This window comes from Pipra filicauda, unplaced genomic scaffold, assembly GCF_003945595.2.
Source record: "Pipra filicauda isolate LSUMZ 115617 unplaced genomic scaffold, ASM394559v2 scaffold21_size4447388_pilon, whole genome shotgun sequence".
Taxonomy (NCBI): domain Eukaryota; kingdom Metazoa; phylum Chordata; class Aves; order Passeriformes; family Pipridae; genus Pipra; species Pipra filicauda.
In genome coordinates this window covers 2,014,174-2,034,569 of record NW_024104332.1, presented here as the reverse complement: position 1 = coordinate 2,034,569, position 20,396 = coordinate 2,014,174, and the positions used below count along the sequence as shown (strand labels likewise).

Genomic DNA, 20,396 nt, shown 5'->3' with positions numbered 1-20,396 from the left:
GTTATAGAAACAGAAGTTTTCAATGTGGTTTAAACAGGTTTTAAAATGGCTTTTGCTTTTTCTGCAAAGTCATTGCTCCATGTTCCTGACACCCCCTGTGAGGGACTTGTCTCCCATACAGGGGTGTCCTAGGAAGATGTCCTGAGGTGTTTCTCATATGTCTTTGTTAACCCCTTCCTATGGGTTGTTAACTTTTTACCTGATTGGTTTTTTCTGTACCCCTGAACTTGTAATTGGTTCCCCTTTGACCCTCCTAAAAGCCTTACAAACCCCTACCCCACAATAAACTCCCTCTTTCGTCCGTCCCTCCCTGGTGGTCTGTGTGATCTCCTTACGGGGTCGCCGGCCACGTGGCGGGGGGCAGGGGGGAAGAGCATTCACCTCCAGGTGATGGGCTGGATCCCAGGGCCTGAAGGTCTCCCCCTCCCACTAATCCGTCATAGTTTTTCATCCTTGTTGAGGCTTTGTGGTCAGTGAATGGTCCCACAGAAGCTACCAATATTAATTGTGATCGTGTTTGTGGGACACAGGCTTCATTTTTCTGTTTACAAAGCCTTAGCTAATTCTGCTCCATCCAGCAGAGCATCTCCGGGTAAAGGCCCTGACTGGTGTTGTTCTGTTGTGTTAACCACTTTGCTGTTCTGGTGTTGTGCCATTATGGCATTTATGTTGTCAATAATGTACCAAACTTCTTGTGTGAGTTGAGACAGATTGAAGTAAACAAGGTTGTGTGCACATATAAAATCTTGCGGTGAAAAACTGCAGCAAGACAGAAAGTTACAGGACACAAGCCACTAAATTTATGAAACAGTGTCCTTGCCTGTGAATTTACCCTTGCAATGATAAATGGAAGGAATTGTGTCTTGCAACTTTTGGAGTTGCTTGTGTCTTGTAACTTTTGGAGTTGCTTGACATTTTTTCAAGAGGAGCCTTTTGAGCATGCACAGACTGTGATATACTTCGTTTTATTCTCTAATAAATAACAGGTAGTTAATAGTGGATGGGACAGGTAAAATGCTGAGAAACAATGCTGGCCAAGAAGAATGAAGATTAGATTTTTTTGAAGCAAGTGTCTGGGAGGAGAAAGTATTAAAGGGGAATGGGAAGTGTGTGGTAGCATCCCAGACCCAGGTAGGAGGAAGAAGAAGGAAAAAAATCTGTACCAGGTATTGAGGGACAAGGACAGGTTGTTCCCAGCCAGCTATAATTAGTGGCAACCTCTCCCTGGGCGACTTAGGAAACCAGGCAGGGAAATTAGAAAGGAATGGATCAGTTGTCTAAAATACATGACTAAAGTAGCAAACAACCACTTTACAAAGTCATTAAATATGCCAAGGATTAGTTACTTGAAGCAGTGTGTTCAGTGAGGTGTCTGGGAGGCTTAAAGGGAGGAAGATTTGAAGATCTTGGAGGTAAGGATCATCCTTGAGAGACAGGATCAGAGGTCACTGGATCCATGCACATCTCACTATGTTATTTTTGCCATGATCTCACATAAAAGCCCATTGTGGTTTTGCCCCAGATTTCATGGTGTCATTATGGAGAACTCAAACTTTTGCATCAGTGGTTTTAGGGAAATCATGCCACGTTTTTGCCCATTATGTTCTTTCAAAATTAACTTATCTGTGGAAATAAGGATATTGATAGATTGGTCTTTTGGGATTCTTCTTCAAAAGTAGCCTGGATGGTCTCCAGATAGTCTCAAATAAAAAGTTTCTTATTTTTTCTTGTCTTGATGACAGGATCACCCTGTAGTGCTCACTAAATTTATTGAAAATGCCCGTGAGGTGGAAATGGATGCTGTAGCTAAGGCAGGAAGAGTAAGTACTTTGCTTTTCTTTAATAGTAAACTTGTTTTTCCAGATTGGATATTTGCAAAAATGTGTGGTTTGAATGATTTACTATACAGCCATGGATTTGTACTGAGAAGGGTAGAGAAACAAGAAGAATTCATTTTAGGTTCAAAACCATTACGTTTGAACAGTTATTTTTTTAAGCATTGCTTATCCATGTAAATGAATCCTTTAGAATACAATTTTTACTGCATTTGCAAATCACTGACTTCAGGAATTACTTTCATCAGACCTGTATCAGCATGTGTTATGCAATTGCCACAGTTATTTTATTATTACAACGTCCCCTTGCATTTAATTATTCAGCAAAGACAGTTCTCACAAAAAAACCCAGAAACTTATCAATTAACAGAAATATTCTGTTTTCGATCCTAATTTCTAACCAGCAGACACAGGCACTTTTTTGATATCGAGGTAGTGTGCCTTGATGGAGTTCATTCAGTTTAAGTCCTTAGGCCTGAATTTCTTCCACTTGCTTTTCTCTGTGATAAAAACACCATCAGAGTGGGCAAAAAATAATGTATCAATGATGTTAGTCCATTCTTACTTCTGGTGGGGAATGACAGCTGTTTTGTGCTCTGGCCAGCAGAACTTAGAGAGCTGGTTTAAAGCTTAATTAGCTTTTACCTTCTAAGTCCACGTGTGTTAGAGAGAGGAAGCCTTAGTATCTCCAGGCTATGGTGGGTTTTATCATGTTCATGGTTTGTTTAACCATGGTATGAAAGACACTGGCACAATCTCCTTGTTCATATGCCTTGTGTCTGGCTTCAGGCATATTCTCCTCAAAATCTTGGAAAATTCACTTTCCCACCCATCTGTATCCTCTTTTGGATACAACTGTTCAGGAGGCTATGCTGAGGATGAAGGAACAGTTCCTGAGAGAGGGGAAGATGACCAACTGCTCTCTTGTTGCTGTATGCAGGTTATTTCCCATGCTATTTTGGAGCATGTGGAGGATGCAGGTGTTCACTCTGGAGATGCCACCCTCATGTTACCCACACAGACCATTAGCCAGGGAGCCTTGGAAAAGGTAGGTGTTGCACTAGCACTGAAAAGAGAAAAGGAAATGAGAGTTTGAATCTGCTTTCCTTCCATCAACAATGGAGAAATCAAATCATCCATTTTTTTTTTTTTTGAAGGCCAGTGTGATATATGCAAGTGGAGGATGTCACGGTGCCCCTGTGACTGGCTGTGTGCATAGCATCTTTTGAACTGTATCTCATTGATTTAAGCAGTAGGTGTGCATGCTCTTAGACCCATTGGATTGTTTTGTTTCCTTGGTTTAGAACCAGTTTCCATAGCAGTAGAGGATTGTCTAATTCATAAATATGCCATGGCTCACTTTCCACTTCCTTTTCTCCCACAATCCTTAAATGATTATGTCAACTGTAAGAATTTATAGCTACCTGCTTTTCCAAACATAATATCAGGATGAATGAAGCTCACCTAATCTTGACTTTTTTCCCTTTCAAGAATAAACCTGGTAATACAAAGTTAGTTGTCAAAATGCAATTTTAAAATAAAATATGCTATTGCCTGTGATGTCATCCTGCTAAGGGTTTGCTTGGAAGCCAGCAAAGTCTGTCATGCACTGATCTGTGCTCCAGCTCTGTTTCCAAGAATGCCCAAGGCCTTGCTTCTGAAAATAGTTGTCTCCTGAAGTTATTCAACACTTGTACTGAAAAACCTAGTAAATAAGACTTTCCTCCCAGTGTGTTCCAGAGTGTATCTTCTCAGACACCTCCCACTGATCTATGATGGGACAGGCATGTTGGTGAAAGACTTTTAGGACACTTACAAATTTGAGTAGTTATTCTCAAATGCCAAAACATTATTAATTGTTTCACCAAGAAAGGTATAAAGGCTCCAGTGTGCAGTGTAGGAATTGCTACAGTGCAAAGCTTTGATTCTCTCTCCTTCTCCCTGCTGCTTTTTCACACACACACACACACACACACACACACACACACACACACACACACACACACACAACTGATTTTTACCTCTGCCCTCAAAAGGCACTTCAGGCTCTAGGTTACTGGGAACATTAAACATGTTTGCTTCTGAAAGATAATGCTGTTGTTAAAATGAGTGTTTAGAGAAAAAAAAAATAGGGCAGAGAGCAATGACATTTAAAGGAATCAATATGTGAGGTGATTTATTGCCATGATGCCATCTATTTTGTGGGACTTAATTATTTATTTTATATACACACACTTACACTTTATTTATTCGTGTTTTATAGGTAAAATCTGCTACAAAAAAAATTGCAAATGCCTTTGCCATCTCTGGTCCGTTCAACATCCAGTTCTTGGTGCGAGGTAACGATGTGCTGGTAAGAGCTCTTGTGACTCTTGTGGCAGGAATTCAGGCTCCCCTAAGGTGCATGGTTCCTGCATCCCTGCTGTGGAAACTCTGTGGCAGTAGTAGCTGTGACAACTAACCTGCCTTGTCTGATCATGTGGGCTCACCTGTGCCACCCCTGATCTCACAGCTCTCCCTGTCTCTGTGGGAGAGAGCATCCTCCTCTGCCTTTTCATTCAGGGTTAACTGAGTCTTGTTGTCTGTCTGTCAGCACTAGCTTTGTTTTGCTGTGGGCTGTGGTCCTTCCCAAAATTATCAGTTTGGAATAGGATGGACAGCACTGAAACCTGTGCCTCATCCTATAAACTGAATATCATGGCTTTTAGATCTCTGATATCCTCTCTCATCTTTAGCTATTTGGGTGTTAAATTAAGCCTTCCAAAGGGATTGGAAAGAAAGCAAGACAATGTAAGTGTTTAAACCTTTAATATAAGCCATTAAGATGGTTATCTGAATAGTCCTAGTAGCTATTAGTAACAGAAGTACAGTGGATGTTTCACTCTTTTTGGGTAACAGATGGCTTTCTGTTGCTAATGAAAGGAGGTCAGAGGAATGAGAGCAGAGTATGACTGAGGAAATAGTGACTGAGGAGAAAACCTGATGTAGACCAGAAGAGACGCATTATTGGTAAAAGATCTGTTTGGGGCTGTTAGTTGAGTGAAAAGTAGTTACTGTTGTTCACCTTTTTTGTGTTTCACACATGGTTATTCAGAAACTCCAGAGAGGGACAGACTGGAGTTTTCCGTTCCTTGCTTTTCCTCAGTTGTGCTTGTCTTTTCTCTGCATAGCCCCCCCTTTTCCATTCTACCTTAACTTACCTATTCCTGCCCCCCTTCACTCCCCCTCATCCTCACTTGCATCGACGACTCTTGTGCTGATGAACTCCAAGGTGGCTTCTCAGCAGGATGCAGAACTTCTTTGTTGCTTTCTTGGGTCACTAAGTGACTTCCACATGTGGATGAGGGAAGTCAGTAAGGATAGTCCAGCCTTTCAGATTTTTTCACTACCGTGAAAAAAGAACAGGTTGGGCTTCTAGAGGTTGTACCTAATGCCTGTGCATAAGTTTCCATGCCTCTTTGCACATTAACTTAGGGTACAGTACAGCACGCTTTCTGAGTGAACTCTAGCTCGCCCTCAGTTCTAATATTCAAACAGTAGAGAGGATCCTCAGCTGAAGAACATCAGGCTACTTGTACCTCAGGCTGGCCACTCCCCATCCCTCATCGCTGTTTTAATATTGAACACAATTTCTGTGTCTCTTATTTGACGATCTGAAGATCATCTCTGCCAAGAGGACTAAGGACTGATTTCCAGAAATATGAATCACTCTGTTTCTTCACTGCAGTCTGTGCCTGACCCTGCTATTTCTCTTTTTCAATCCCATCAGGTGATAGAGTGCAACTTGCGGGCTTCACGTTCCTTCCCCTTTGTATCGAAGACTCTGGGCGTGGACTTCATTGATGTGGCCACTAAAGTGATGATAGGAAAAGAGGTTAATGAGTCATCCCTCCCCACGTTGGAACATCCTATTATTCCATCCAAATATGTTGGGATTAAGGTATGCTTTCCAAAAGAACACCAGAAAAACCCCCACGACGGATCCAGCATGTAGCACATTATTAGACAATTAGTACTTCAGTGCCCAGAGGAAACAACTGAGTCATTGGCCAAAGGTCAAATTGACCTTTTGTAGTTTCTGTCAGGATAATTGGAAAATTATATTTGTATATTTGGAAATTTTAGAGAAAAATCAAAGAAAAATTGTCCAGTGATTATTACCAAAATCAATCATCCTTTATTTTTTAATTCTGAGCTACTCTGAATCATTTTTATGAACTGCATAATAAATTTCCTCTTGCAGAATTGAACACTGAAGTTCAGGCTGTTTCGTAATACTATCTAACATATGTGTGGACTTGTACAACCTTGTGTTGTGAGTGCCCCCAGATTTCATCATCAGGACTGGGGACACGTAATCCCCTCTTTATACACTACCAGTTAAAATACATGTGAAAGTCTTGGATCCTTTTATTTCAGTGAGGCCAAGGTTTTACTCTTCGTAATTACTAAGATTATTTAGCACACCATATACTAAAGTATACTGTTGGTATTTTTGAATGCTTAGTAGAAGAAAAAAAATTAATCGAAGTTCCTAATCATAAAAATCTAGAACAGTATTGCAGAAAATCCAAGGGATAATGAGAATTTTTTATGCTGAAACTTTCAAGCTTTAATAGCTTCCATATCAAGTGAAAACCAAGGGAGCAGAAAACACCTAACATCTTCCTACTAATAAAATGTTCAGACTTTTTAACATGCAAGCCAAATCTGTGGCCCAAGCCAGGCCAGGTTATTGGCAACTAGTCTAGAAGTGGCTTTACATTTTATTGTGATGCCACAGATAGGCATGATCCAAAATTTGAACTCGAGATTTTTATTTTTTTTTTGCTTTTGTGAATCTTATTTATTTTTATAAATTTCTGTTATTTAGACCTAGGTCTTCTACACTGTTGTTAGCTAAACTGTCAGGAGTTTTTTCTCTCCTGGGAATGCTGGCTACAGAGTGGAAAAACCAACTGTATTCTTCAAAACTTCCCACAAAGCCTTTTATACTCTTTGTGTTCTGTGTGAATCTGTCAAATATAAAAACTTGCTAATGCCTTTGGAAGTGCTAAACTTTGAAAAATATTCCAGTTTAACCTCTTTGTTATTATTCGTGCATCATGTTTTCTATTCTCTCACAATTTACTGCTAGGAATATTTGCATAGACATGGGATCTTGTTTCTCCAGCAGGTCTTAAATGCTCTGAAAAGAGAATATGAAATTCTCTTCCTCTTTCACAACATAGCTGCTCCTTTGTGGATTTGAGTCCCACTGTTTCAGCTTTAGTGGCTGCAAGACTGTCTTAACATGTTTGCTTGTAGACTGATGCAAGTATCATGGCCTGACCAAGATTAAATCCTGGATAGAGCATGACTGACTAAGTTTTAAATAGGATTTAGAACCAGAGTTTGCTCCTGCTGATGCATTTTTATGTTCATGGCAGACAAAAGTTAGGGAGCTAGCAGAGAAGACTTTGCAGTTTGTCACCATTCAAGACAATATGCGCATTAAAATAATCCACCTTGGCTGCCATATCCCAGTTTGAGACTCTGGAGTTGGTCACTGTAAAAATTTTCTCTTTACTTACAGTAGAAACAAAACTGATCTAAAAGTCACAAAGATAGGGGATGTTTTTTGAGAAACCTTGTGAATTTGTGCTGTTGCATTTTAGCTGGTCATTGTTAGGTGTCATGAAGCAGCATCTGTCCTGTCTGCAGTGTTACCGTTGGAGACTTCCAGGAATGGAATTATGTCCGTGGATTTAAAAATAGATTCTTTCTTGAGCAGCAAGGATCCTGTCTTCATGAGAATGCCATGAAGATGGCATTTCAGATGTGGAGAAACCCTATAGAAAATGATTCCATAGCAGGAAGTTTGTTCCTTTTTTGTCCCGTGTAGTCTTTGGTTATTAACAGAGTTTCTTTTCCTCCCTCCTGGTTTGTTATTTTAAGATCAAATTAGACAAGAGAACTCAGAGACTGCAGTGACCTAAGTCCTCAGATAATAATAATAATGATCAGGGGGTTTAATATTTTCATACAAAAGATTATGAGTATGTATTTTGGGGAGGAGAAGAAAAATATGAAAATAATTTACGAAGTTTCATCTGGTTTACACCAAAAGAGTGTTTTCTTGTGGAATAGTTTTATTTTTGTGAATGAAAAATTTCATAGAGAACAGTTTTCTCAGAAATACCCACTGGATTCATATAGCATCTCTCCTTGTTCCATGAGTTAGATGCTTCCTAGCCTTTCTATTTTAAAATGTGTCCTTAAAATGAGACTGATAATGGGCTACCACTGACTGAAAAATCTACCACTGGAATGTGAGCAGGACTGCAAGAGTTAGATAATTGATTTATTGGTGAAACACATGTTTATTTGTTCCAGTCCATCATTAGGGTGCTGAGGGGACTAATTTGCCAAGTACTCCTTTGTTTATCAACCTTGACCACTGCTTTTTTGGATAAATTAATGTCTCTTTTTGTCACTTCCAAGCATAGCTGGAATTTTTATATTTTTTAAATGATCCATTAATTTATTTTTTCCCCCTCCTTCCTCTTTGTTTCACCAGGCCCCAGTGTTCTCCTGGTCCCGGCTGAGAGATGCTGACCCTGTTCTCCGATGTGAAATGGCCTCTACTGGGGAGGTATCCCTTTTTTTTTTTTTTTAAACCAAGTTAACTTTAAACATCATGAATCTTAGAAAGTGATCTTATTACTGCCTGAATCATGATGGACTCTGTAGCTTCTTCAGAAAATTGAAAACATCTTTCTTAGCTGTAAAAAACAATGTCTTGGAAAACCCAGTTTATTCAGCCACTGGATGTCCCTCTTTACCTGCATGTCAGCTCCCTGAGTTGGACCTAGTTGGTGTGACAGCCTGCAATGAGTTTATCTGAGAGCTGTTCGGGTTCTGGGAGGTTCTCCCTGCATCAGTCTGTTTTATGAATGGTCTGCTTCTGGACAGACAAGTCCTTACAGCTTCCAATCCCCCCGTGAACACGTGCTAGAACAGTGATGTCGAGACTCCAGGTCGTGAGCGGTTGGTCTTGGAACAGTTAATTAAGGGCAGAAAATACGTGTGGTGTTTTCTTGTTGCCTAGTAACCATCAAGGCATGTCCCAAGGTGCAAAAAGCGAGAAAGAGTGAATAAAATGTGGTGGCTGCATTAATGACTGTCGGTAGGATGAAGAGACTGGGCAGCTTTACCCACTCTTGCTATAGCTGGGCTGTGAGGCGCTTCTGAGACGTCTCTCAGTGTACACATGGCACACTGTAAGGGCACAGGGCTGTTCATCTTCTGCCTAGGCTCATCACCCTCACCCTTGGGCTACAGGATTCCATCTATATCACCTGGAGAGACATTTACTCATGTAGAACAAAGAGGTTTCTTTATGAGTTTTGCTGAGCTATCAAGGGCTTCTTTAGATACACTCAAGCAATCTCTAAACTTACTTTCTCTGTTACTTCTAGAAAGAGTTGCAGTAGCAAAAACTTATTCTGGTCCAGAACTTATTCTGGGAAGTGATTAAATACCGAGGCAATTAGATTAGGCTTAATGCTGCACTCCCACAGCTAGGCAGGTGGCAGAGTCTGGGCTACTTTATTGGATGTGGGCTTGACTGGGTCTATAGGAGCTGTTTTTATTAGGAAATATTTACCATTGTGGTACAAAAAAGCATTCTACCCAGATGCAAGCGAAGAACAGCCTTAGGTCTCCTCCATCTCTCCAGAATTACTTTATTTTACTCTTCATAATGTGTGGGAAATCAGCATTGCAGAAGATTTCTTTTCAGTGTAGTTAATGGGTAGAAAAAAGTCAAGTGGCTTCTGTGACTTCCTCATTTTCAGAACACAACTGAATACACAACCTCTCCTTCCCTCACCCCCCCAAAAAAAAAAACCCCAGCTCTATACAGGGTTAGAGATTACCGTGGTCATAAAGGAGGGATTATTAACTTTTATGGGTTGGAAAGATCTGTATTCACATATGCCATAAAGTGTGACAGTTACAAACGTCTTTCTTGTGAGTGAAGTAAGGATAATAGCTTGCTTTGGGTAAGATGCTCAATTATTCCTCAAAGCGGTTTTTCACACGCATGGCTTGAGCTGGGCTTGAATTTGTTACATCTGTCTCTTTGAGTATTGTGGCTGTTTTGACCATAATGAAAAACCTCTCCTGGCAGGCTGGAACCCCCTTTTCCAAGCCTACAAGACGTGGGGTTGTCCATCACCCTAAGAAGTCCAGGATGTACGCAGGATATAAATACACTGTAGAGCAGTGTGAACACTCAAGGATGAGTTTTTAAAGGAAAGCTGGGATATCAGTTATCATGACTTTTTTTTATCCCTTCCCGTGTGGGATTTTTGTTTGTTTAGTTGTTCTTTTTTACTTCAGAAGATCTGGCAAATCATCATTTGTTCTTCTTTCATGAAATACTGGTTTGTCCTTGCCATGGTAATAGTGAGGCCATGAATGTGAGGGCTAACTCTGGAATGGGAAGGACCATAAGAGGAAAATGGAAAGCTATTCTCAATCAGCCCCTTTATCCAATCTGTATATGTCAATGGATTTGTTGCTTCAAAGAGAAAAATCTATGACAGTTTCTGCTTCTGACTGTTTTCCAACAAGCGTGGAGCTGGCCAGGAAAAGTGAGCGTTGATTGATTTTTTGGTTGTGGGGGTTTTTCTGCCTTTTTTAACTTTCACAAAATCTCATGCTTTCCTGTTTTTGTCACCAGAATTCCAAATTTTGGCAAGGAATATGGTTTAGCTCTTTCAGAGGATTGTTGCCGTATGACAATCTGTAAGCAACTGAGCTCCACAGCCAGTTCTGAATGCTGGAGAACTGCTAAATGATTCTTACTGGTTTCTTCCTCAGAATTTTTTAATATGGAATAAATTATTATGAATTGGCATGATTGCTTTGGTTTTTTTCTAAGTAAATACTCAAATTTTACTTGAATTTTGGACTTTTAATGGAAAAGCATCTTTAAATACCATGGTTTTCCTTCCCAAGAAATGCCAGGAGCACAGGAGAGCACAAGCACTGCCTTGCCCTGGTTTGCAGCCACACAGAGGAACTTGCCTGTGTGCAGAACCCTCGCTGGTGTTTAAGCCTTATATAATGTTAAACAATTTGCAGTGCACTCCCAAACATTAGAGCAGAGGCTGTGTACAGCATTCCAATAGCTCAGCAGAATCAGTTGTTGTTACTCCTCAGTGTGCTGTTTGAAACTAAAGTGTTGCTTATTCCTTCATTATTGCTTCATTAAAATGATGAGATTTGTCTACAATGATTTTCTGATTTATTCCCACTCTCCCCATGCCTTCAGGCTCCATGCGAATGCAGTCTGACTTCTTTAAGCAGAATCAAAAAAGCCTGTTTAAAAATTTCATTCCTGTTTCTTTTTAAAACACTGTTTTTTGGGGTTGTTTTTGGTTTTTCCCCTCATGTTGCCTTCTTTGTGCCGTTCCCCAGGTCGCATGCTTCGGGGAGAATGTGTATTCTGCTTTCCAGAAGGCTATGCTTGCCACAGGGTTTACGTTTCCTAAGGAAGGAATTTTGATTGGAATCCAGGTGAGTCCTAAAAATCAAAGCTGAGAAAGGATTGACACAGAGAAACTCAGTAGCTCTTGCCTCGTTTTCATTCATGTGGCTTTATGGCTTAAATGTATTTTCTGCAATTCATCCTGAAGTGCAGTAAGACAATGAGGAACAAAGGCTATGGAGAGATCTTTATTGGATTCAATATGGCTGGCCTGATGGGTTTTGCCTCTGTCTCCTAATAGTTTCTACTGGGAGCTGCAGAAGTTTGGTGGGGGAAACCCCTGGGGATTGCTGGAAGCAGAGGCCTGAGATCAGAGAGCTAGAAGCCACCTTTCTGTGGAACAAAACCTGTAGACAGGCAGTTCAGAGAAACATCCCAGCTGGAACCCACAGAACCCATAGAGCTCACTCTATTCCCCTTCCCAGATGGGAGTCCTGGCAATGTTACTTTCACCATATAATCATATAAACTTTCACCATATAATCATATAAACTTTCACCATATAATCCTATAAACTTTCGTCATATAATCATATAAACTCTCTACCTCTGTGCGTTGCCTCTTGCCCTTTTGAAACCAGTTTCCCTCCAATCCCCCAGACAGTGAGGCTGCAAAGCTGGACCTGCTAAGCTTTCCCCTGGGGTGCATATTTCATTGGAGGCAGAGCTATAGCATCATTGACAGTGCAGAAAATGTGATGGTTTTGGGGTGTTGTGGGCTAGTCATTGATGTAACTCATGGCTGTCGGGCCATGAGGCCTCGACAGGTGTGGCAGATTCCTCTCCTTGTTGGAGTCACGATGGGAATATAATCAAGTACAGAGGGGTCAGGGGTTAAAGGACAACAGTCTTCACCCTGCAGCCCACTTCTGCCATTATCCCTTGCCCTTTTTGATGATGGTGCGCAGCCAATATTGTTCCCTACCCTACAGCTCCTGTCTCTGAGGAGTAGCTCAGAAAGGAAGAGCCAACACTATATTTGTGTAGTGATGTTTCTGTTTTCTACACCTTGCCAGAGCTCTCTCCTCTTAGGGACTGCCTTTCAGACACATACTCTGCACGTCCAGTGACTCTATGCCAGACTAGAGCTTGGACTTCAGGGTTTCATGTCTTGCTGTCACCACCCCTGAAAGTTGCTCTATGTGGCAGAAAGTTTAAATGATGTCATTATGGGAATGTTGTCCAGTGCAATGGCTTTTGCAAAGAGCTGTTACGTGAGGGAGTTCCTGGTGGGTTTGCATTAGGAACAGCCCTGCCCCATTGACAGGCTTGGATCAGTAAGGAGGAGGATGTGTGTTTCAGGACAAACAGGGGGCTAGGCAGAAAAGCAAAAAGCCTTGGTTCTTTATCAAGGAATAGCTATCGAATGCAGGAGGGGCTGAAGTCAGAAACACTTGCAAACTTTGGGATGGATGTATGTTCCTCAAGAATTCAGACACTTCCACTGCAACTAGAACATTCTTGGGCCCCATAAACCCAGCTGATTGCCTCCTGCCATTTCCACATTCTGTTTGTAATAAGCTCAGCCCCAACGTGATTTGCATAAAGCTGGTAAAACAAAAACACACAGTAGACGAATTTTCCTGTCAGACAACTGGGGTGTGAAAAACGTCTTTGGCTGTTTGTGCCAGCAGAGGATATGAAGGAAGTGTGTGAAAAGTGGCCAGAAAGGAACACGATTTCTGCTAACACAGATTACCACTGAGTCCTTAAGTGTACACATATACACACATCTGTGGATGGAAGCTGTTGCTTCGTTACCTTTAATTAGCAGAAAAGTCTTTGCTTGCTACCTAGATAAAATTTAAAATTAAGCATGAAACTCTGGGCAGTTGATATTGTGTGTCTACCGTATATCTAATCACCTGCATATTTAAAAAACAGCATTTTAAAAAGGAGAAAAGCAAAGCCAGGAGAAGAAAATGGTTAAAATATAAGCCTATTTTCCTGATAGCAGCTAAAGGGGAACAGGCAGCAAAAAGTAATTTTAGCTATAGAAAGCATTTATGTAAGTTTTGTGTCAGTAGCTGTTAAACTGAGCCAAATGTTCTTTGCACAAAGGTGTTAAGAAAAAAAAGAAGGGAAAAAGAAGAGATAAAGCCAAAAGCTCAACTCCACAAACCTTTTAAAAGTAACAAGATTCTGTCTTTTTTTAATGAGGGGTTTTACCATTCATTTTCTTGCAAAAGAAACTTGAAAATAACAGATCAATCGCTTAAAGGTCTCTCTGCATCTCAGCATATTTCTTATATAATTAAATTCCAAATCAAAAGTATAAAGTTGCTGCTGAGAACCAGGTATTTGTTCCTCCCCACTCTGTAGTTTGTCACCTACCTACTTTTCAACGGTCTGCTTTGAAACATAGGGGAAATAAAGCCCTGTGAGAAGAGAAGGTTGAAATGCTGACTTAGACCTGACATATAGACTTTAGGTGGTCTTCCCTGTGTATTTAGCTGGAGGAAAGGGGAGTCCCTCACTGCAGAAACAAGAGACATAAGGAATGAGGAGGCATCAGGCAGGCTGTGAACACCAGAACACCATGGGATAGTTTCTCCAAGCTGTTCTGGTGCTCTGGGGGTTGATGCTTGTCAGGACCATGTACACAAGTCCCCTTGGTTGTCTGAGGAAGGTGCTGGGGTTCTTCTGCAGTGGGTAGTGAACTCAAAGCACTTTCAGAGGCTTCGTTGCTTCATGACTAGCAGCTTGCTCTTTAGCCCTTGCAGAAAGAGAAATAAGAAGCCACATTGTCTTGTGTTCTACTTCCCTCAAAAGTAACTAGGCTCATATTTTGGTTATTTGGTATGCTGCACCTTTGCTATTAATCATGGTGAGGTGAGAGGATGCTGAAGGTGGAAGTCAAAGGGATGTAGTTAACAGGAGTAGAAAGGGAGAACTCGATTTTCTTGCAAATGTTTCACTCTGTGGTGTTCTGCAAATCAAGAGGCAAATGGCTGTGCTGTGATCTGCAGTCCAAACTGGTCCCACTGTGCCCAGGTAATGAGCCCAGCCTTGCTGAGGGGCTTCCAGGCTGGTGCATGTACAGATTGCAGTTCCAGTGGCAATGCAAAGGTGGGGGTAACCAAGAAATCATCCTCCAGGTCAGACAGGTGAGTGTTTCTTGACATCTGAGGGACAGCACAAGGCAGGTTGTGCAGTCAGCTGGGACCACAAGCCTGCTGGGTTGTCCTTCAGCTATGAGCACTCTCTGACACTGCACAGGTTGAAGATTCCTGGGATTTTAGAGGCCTGATGCTCTTCCAGGGTAGATTGAGTATGGCTTCCTTGTTAGGCAAATGGATCTCTGCTGGTTTATGCAAGCTGATAATCTGACCTCTTTTCTTTTCACAATCTGGAGAAATCTATGATGCTGAAACCCTGAGTCTGTCATTAAATAATTTATATTTTATGCAAGAGGAGTTGAAAAGCTATTTTTTTTTCTTTCCTGATTGGGCTATTCAGTGATATCTCTGGGATGGAGTGCATCTGTCTTACATCTGTGCTGGTGACCACGAGATGCGGAAAGCATTGATAAAGTATTTTAGTCTTAAATCCCAGCCCTCCAAGTCTGTTGTTTCAAGGTAACCTTCAGCCTTAGTTCCTTACGTACCAGAATTTTTCTGTCCTCTACAGTGGATTTGGATGCAGAATTCAAGATTATCACAGGACATGAGATGGGTTCATATAGTGATGGATCTCAGTGAGAACTGGTGTAGCTGTACTGAATGAACTGAGGATGTAGCCCTTTACAAATACTTGCTTGCTGGCAAACATGAGAGGGGTTATAAGAAATGGAACTTTTTTGATAAAGGAAAAAGAATACAATTCTCCTTCAATAAATATCTTCCACTAAATAAATCTGCTTGTACTTTTCACCTTTAGTAACTAATGGTTTCTTACACAGGTTATTTCAGCCAGCTTGTAAATCTAAGGCTGCTCCAATGCAAGCTGACAGCTGTAATTTCTTTTCATGGAGAGGCTGTTTTATGTGTCACAAACGTTCAGTACATGTTTGATAGAAGTTTATAATACTATTGTGAAAGCCAACTCTCCTCACCAGAAGGCAGAACCCTTCTCTCTGGCTGGGAAGCTGCCAACCCTGTCACATTGTATATTTATATTTTCCAGTTAATGTGCAGAATGAGATGGCTTTCAGAATGAGGTTCTTTCCAGAGTGCTTGGAAAAAAACCCTGTTTACTCCCTTTCTTTGTAGAAAATTGTTCACCCTTCAGAATATTGCTCTCTCATCCATAGAGGTTAAGCTATCAGTAGCTCCAGCAGGGACAAGGGAGCTTGCAGTAATATTACTTGCAATGGCCAAGCTATGCTAAGGTTAAAAGCAAGCTTTGGCTTGCCTTAGCAGTGAGAAGGGCATGTGTTGCATCTGATCTTTGCATTGCTGTACCTTCAACATCCCAAGGATACTTATGCTAGCATCAAATTTTCACTCACCTTTTCCTCTAAAATGGCTTGTTCAAGTGCAGACATCTACAGGAGGTTGTCTTACCTTTCTCAATTGTGGTGGATCTGGGTCTGCGTTGTGAGAGAGCCTTTCAAAGGTGCCCCATGTATTTGGGCATTCAGGTCCTTTTGGGAATACAATGTCCCAGTCTCCTGAGTGGTTTTGTGTCTTCCATTTCCATATGCCTGTGGCAGTTAGACATGAACTCACACATACACAGACTCCTGTCCATGGGAATCTGCAAACAGAGCATCCAAAAGCAGCCCAAAGCCTGTCTATATATGTTATCTACCACAAGAGAAAGCCAAATGTTTGAGCAGTGATTGAAAAAATATTTAATTAAGAGCAGAGGGGACTCTAGTTAGTGTATTTGAGAAGGCAATTGCCTAGATATTTAATATGCAGTAGTAAATCTTCTGTAGTTGCAGTCAAACTTAGTATGAGAAAATTTACCCTGGTGTTGTAACAAAATATGTCTTAGCTGGGAGTGACTTGGGCTTCAGGATCCAGATGTTTGTCTTGGGAATGGCTCTGTATGAGCACATGCAGAAATTTCTGTGCACCCCCACACATGCTCTCAGCACAGAAAGATGTATTTGCCTCTTAGCACAGTCTCGAGGATCTTCGTTTTGCCCAGCAAAGCACTGTTTCTAAATCCTAGCTTTGATGCTGCATCTAAAAAATTTCCTTTTTCAGAAGTCCTTCCGCCCCAGGTTCCTCAGCATAGCAGAACTATTGCATGAGGAAGGGTTCAAGGTAGGTGGTTTCAGTTATTTAAAGCTAGAGAGCTTTCAAAATCTGAAACGTCCTCAGCCTGCTGCAGGAACAAGTTGGAGTTTCTTTGGAGACAGAGAAAAAAGGATATTTTCAATGTAGAACAGGAATTTTAAGCTGAGTGATCCATGAAGTCAGCAGGTATCACCCAACTAAAAGTTTTCATGATTACTTAATTATATGGGACTTGTGAGGGCAGGAACAACTCCAGCTCTGCTATCAGCCTGCAGCCAGGATGGACATTATAAACTCCTCTAAGTTCTCCAAGAAACAAAAATGCCAACAGGATGCCATGTGTGGCAGGAGACAAGGAAGAGAAAACTTTTTGTATGGAGAAGATTTTTATAGGGCTACTATAAAAGGTTTTCAGTGATATTCCCAAGCTGCAGAGATACGAACTCTGTGGTGTTTTTATATCCCTCTTGTAACTCTTCTGCATCATTTGGCATCCATGTCTCTACAGAAAGGCAACTACCAACACAGCCACAGAAGACTGGTGAGAGCTTTTACAGTTCTGCCTTTCAAAGCTTAGTGCTAGGCCTGAAAAAAGAAAAAAAAAAAAAAAGGAAGTGGCAAAAAAAATCATAAGTGATTGAACTTAAGCCCTATTGAAAGTCAGAGGGATTTAGTTTCTTCTAAGTCACTTCATTGCTTCTGGATGTGTTACTGCCATTTGTTGGCTATCATCCATCAGGAAATCCCAGATAACAGAAATCTGGGAAAGTCATTCTGTACTTGTGTCTCTCTGTATGGAGAGACACCTTTGTTATGAAAAATTCCCTCCAAAATCAGCTCTGACAACCAAGACTGTGTGTTAGGTCAGACCACATGAGTTAAATGAAAAGATTTGGTATGAAGAAGCACACAGTAAATAACCTTTTTTTTTCTCCTTGACAGCTTTATGCCACAGAAGGAACCTCATACTGGCTCAATGCTAATGGTATCCCAGCAAATCCTGTGGCATGGCCATCGCAGGAAAGCCAGAGTTCAAGCCTCCCTCCCATCAGGAGGTAAGAGTAATGCTCACCTCATCAAAACTGTGTTAACATCCAGCACAGCAAATACAAGGGGAAAACTGCTGGCCCTATTGAGATCAATGGGACTTAGATTCAATCCAAAAGTTTTGGTTTATCTGATTCTGTCTGGAATTGCCCCAGCAGGGAGTTTTCAGCTTGATTAATGAGCATCTCATTGAGTAGTCCTATTTAATATGGCTTGGAGGTATTGCTCCATGTTACACTTTCATGCAAGAATACATGGAATCTGAATATTTAGCCTTTAACAACAGTCAGTCATGCCTTTAACAGAGTTGTGCTGGGCTGTATGAAGGCTGAATATTGCTTTGCATTGCTGCTTGGAACAGAAATAAAGCCCAAATTCCTGAGTTGCAGCTTAGTGCCTTAACCCCTTGTTTCTTGGGGTGAAGACTAAACTCAAATGAAAATTTTTAGTGTTGTTTGTCTCCATGCCTGTGCTATTCACCAGAGGTCTTTATTAGGCGGGACACACTGTGATACTTTCTTGTGAATTCTCTCTTCAGGCTGGTGAGGGATGGGAAAATAGATCTGGTGATTAACCTGCCCAACAGCAACACCAAGTTTGTCCATGATAATTATGTGATTCGGAGGATGGCTATTGACAGCGGGATTGCTCTTCTCACTAACTTCCAGGTACTTCCCATGTTGTTCCTTCTCCTCTTAGACATAAGAGCCTTCAGAGCTTGCAAGCACTTGTGACCATAGATTCCAGAATGTCTGTACCCTCATTATCTGACAAATAATGTATCTGAAAATGATGACAACACATTGGTTTGAATGTGTTTTCTTTTTGCTACTGTACAAAATAACACTGTTCTGAGTAAAACAAAACAAAACAAAAACCAAACAAGAAAATCCTGAGTCCTGTACTGCAGCTGAAGTTGTGGCTGCATCATTTTCACTTCAGAGCAAACCTCTCACACAGGATTGCCTGTAACATGTTTGAATTATGCATGGGAACAACTTTATAGTGGGATGTTTTTCCAGTATGGTCCTTAAACCTTACAGCAGGATGTTGCTGGGCTTTCTTAAATGATCCTTGGGTCAATCCAGTTCCAAAGTGTCATCCAAGTGGAAGTGCTGCCTGTGCTGTTGTGGTCCCCAATTGCTACTCATTACATGTCTGTAGCTCCTGACAAACCCCTTTCACATACTGATAGGGGAAGAGATATTTGGTAATGCAAAGTGGGACTCCTGCTGCCAGCAGTACCCTGCCTTCCTTTGCAAGTGGCTTCCACTGTTACCAAAGAGCCTCATCTGGCTCTCATTAAGCAACAGCAGCCAAACTCCCATTGATGTTGGTGGGTGCTGACATGAAACCCAGTGACTTGAACTGGTGTCCAGCTGTGCAAAATCTTCTGCTGTGATCGGAGTGAGTGGAGAGCAGAGAGAATGCCAAACTGTAAGTTCATAGACTGGATGATGTCAGACATCATTAGAAGGAATGGGGAATTGAAGACCCATTCTTTGCCTACAAGCAAAACACACTCTGACAACCAGAACAGGGGTCCCCATCCAAAATTTATTACTGCACCTGCTTGATGCATTTCACTGAACTGTTTTGATGGCAGTTATAATCTCTGAGTTTGAGAGAGGAAAGCTACCTTGGTTCTCTTTAGCTTTGGGCTGTATGGAGAAACAACAGCTCTCATGGGACAGAGCTGTCTTGCCAAGGAAGCCCAGCACATCTATGTCTCTCCAGCTGGACAGGCAGGTTCCAGAGGGCTGTAGCCAGCACCTGTGCACAACTGGTATTGATTTGGATGGACTCAAGGACTAGACCTGCACAGGGTAATTTCAGGGTGACAGAGTAGAAGTGTGGAGCCTGCTCTATCACTTAGCCTTCTGCAGAAGGCTTTGCAATGCTCAGTCCTCCTCTGCTTTATGTTGGCAGGTGACAAAACTTTTTGCTGAAGCTGTCAAATACTCTGGGAAATTGGACTTCAGGAGTCTCTTCCACTACAGACAGTTTGATAATGGAAACACTTCATAGAAGAACTCTCTCCAACCTGCAAGCTTGCTGCTTCTGGCACCACAAAAGAGAGGGGATCTCAGATCATCCGACTAGTCATCTTTTCATGCATTTTGTAGCATCTGCACCAATTGCTTTTCCAGCTCACACAAATTAATTTCTAGCCAATACTTTTGCCTGCTCACTGGAAAGCCAGTAAGAGACTCCCTAGTCTCTCCACTGTCTTCTTCATATTTCCACATAGGATCAAATATTGGTTTCTTACTAGATGGGTAGATCCAGACACCACCATAGCAGAGAAGATGAAAAGAAACACAAGTGATCCTACATAGGAGTTGTTCCTTCTTTTCATAAGCAAGCCTTCTCCTTCTTAGAAATGCCTTCCTTGGATCCATACTCCCAGCTATTCGCATGCTGGACTACTAGAGTCTGGCCCCAAACTCCCATAGAAAGACATGGAGCTTTCTCTTTCCATTGCTGATTATTGGAGATTTTATGACTGTAAAAATAAAATGTTTTCCTGCTTGATCCACCTGATGACACCATGGATGCCTGTCACAGTGTTGAGTATGATCAGAGCTCTTTAAAGACAGATAAACACAAGTTCCCCACGATTCCCTGTCTGCAACAGCAGACAGGCATGATGCAGCTGCTTTTTGTTTGGTTTTTAACCCTGAAGAATCATCTTTTTCAGCATGCAGATTTGATGGGAGAAGGCTGCATGTATGTGCCCTGGAATTGCTTCCAAGTTCTCCTCAGTCCTTCAGGCTATTATCACTAT

General features: G+C 41.4%; 1 protein-coding gene across 9 annotated transcripts in view; it reads left to right on the top strand.

Moving 5' to 3' along the window:
• CPS1 (carbamoyl-phosphate synthase 1) overlaps nucleotides 1-20,143 on the top strand; it is a 99,111-nt gene extending 78,968 nt beyond the window's left edge. For 8 of the 9 annotated variants that reach the window (XM_039381337.1, XM_039381339.1, XM_039381338.1 and 5 more), the window contains 10 exons: nucleotides 1,743-1,820; nucleotides 2,776-2,883; nucleotides 4,099-4,188; nucleotides 5,605-5,775; nucleotides 8,395-8,469; nucleotides 11,304-11,402; nucleotides 16,529-16,588; nucleotides 17,504-17,616; nucleotides 18,147-18,276; nucleotides 19,538-20,143. In XM_039381337.1, coding sequence (XP_039237271.1) covers nucleotides 1,743-1,820; nucleotides 2,776-2,883; nucleotides 4,099-4,188; nucleotides 5,605-5,775; nucleotides 8,395-8,469; nucleotides 11,304-11,402; nucleotides 16,529-16,588; nucleotides 17,504-17,616; nucleotides 18,147-18,276; nucleotides 19,538-19,636 — 1,023 coding nt within the window. In that variant the 3' untranslated portion in view covers nucleotides 19,637-20,143. Of the gene's footprint in view, nucleotides 1-1,742; nucleotides 1,821-2,775; nucleotides 2,884-2,992; nucleotides 3,088-4,098; nucleotides 4,189-5,604; nucleotides 5,776-8,394; nucleotides 8,470-11,303; nucleotides 11,403-16,528; nucleotides 16,589-17,503; nucleotides 17,617-18,146; nucleotides 18,277-19,537 lie in introns of those variants that run through there. The other variant, XM_039381344.1, reaches the window with a different exon arrangement.
• Nucleotides 20,144-20,396: the final 253 nt, after the last annotated feature.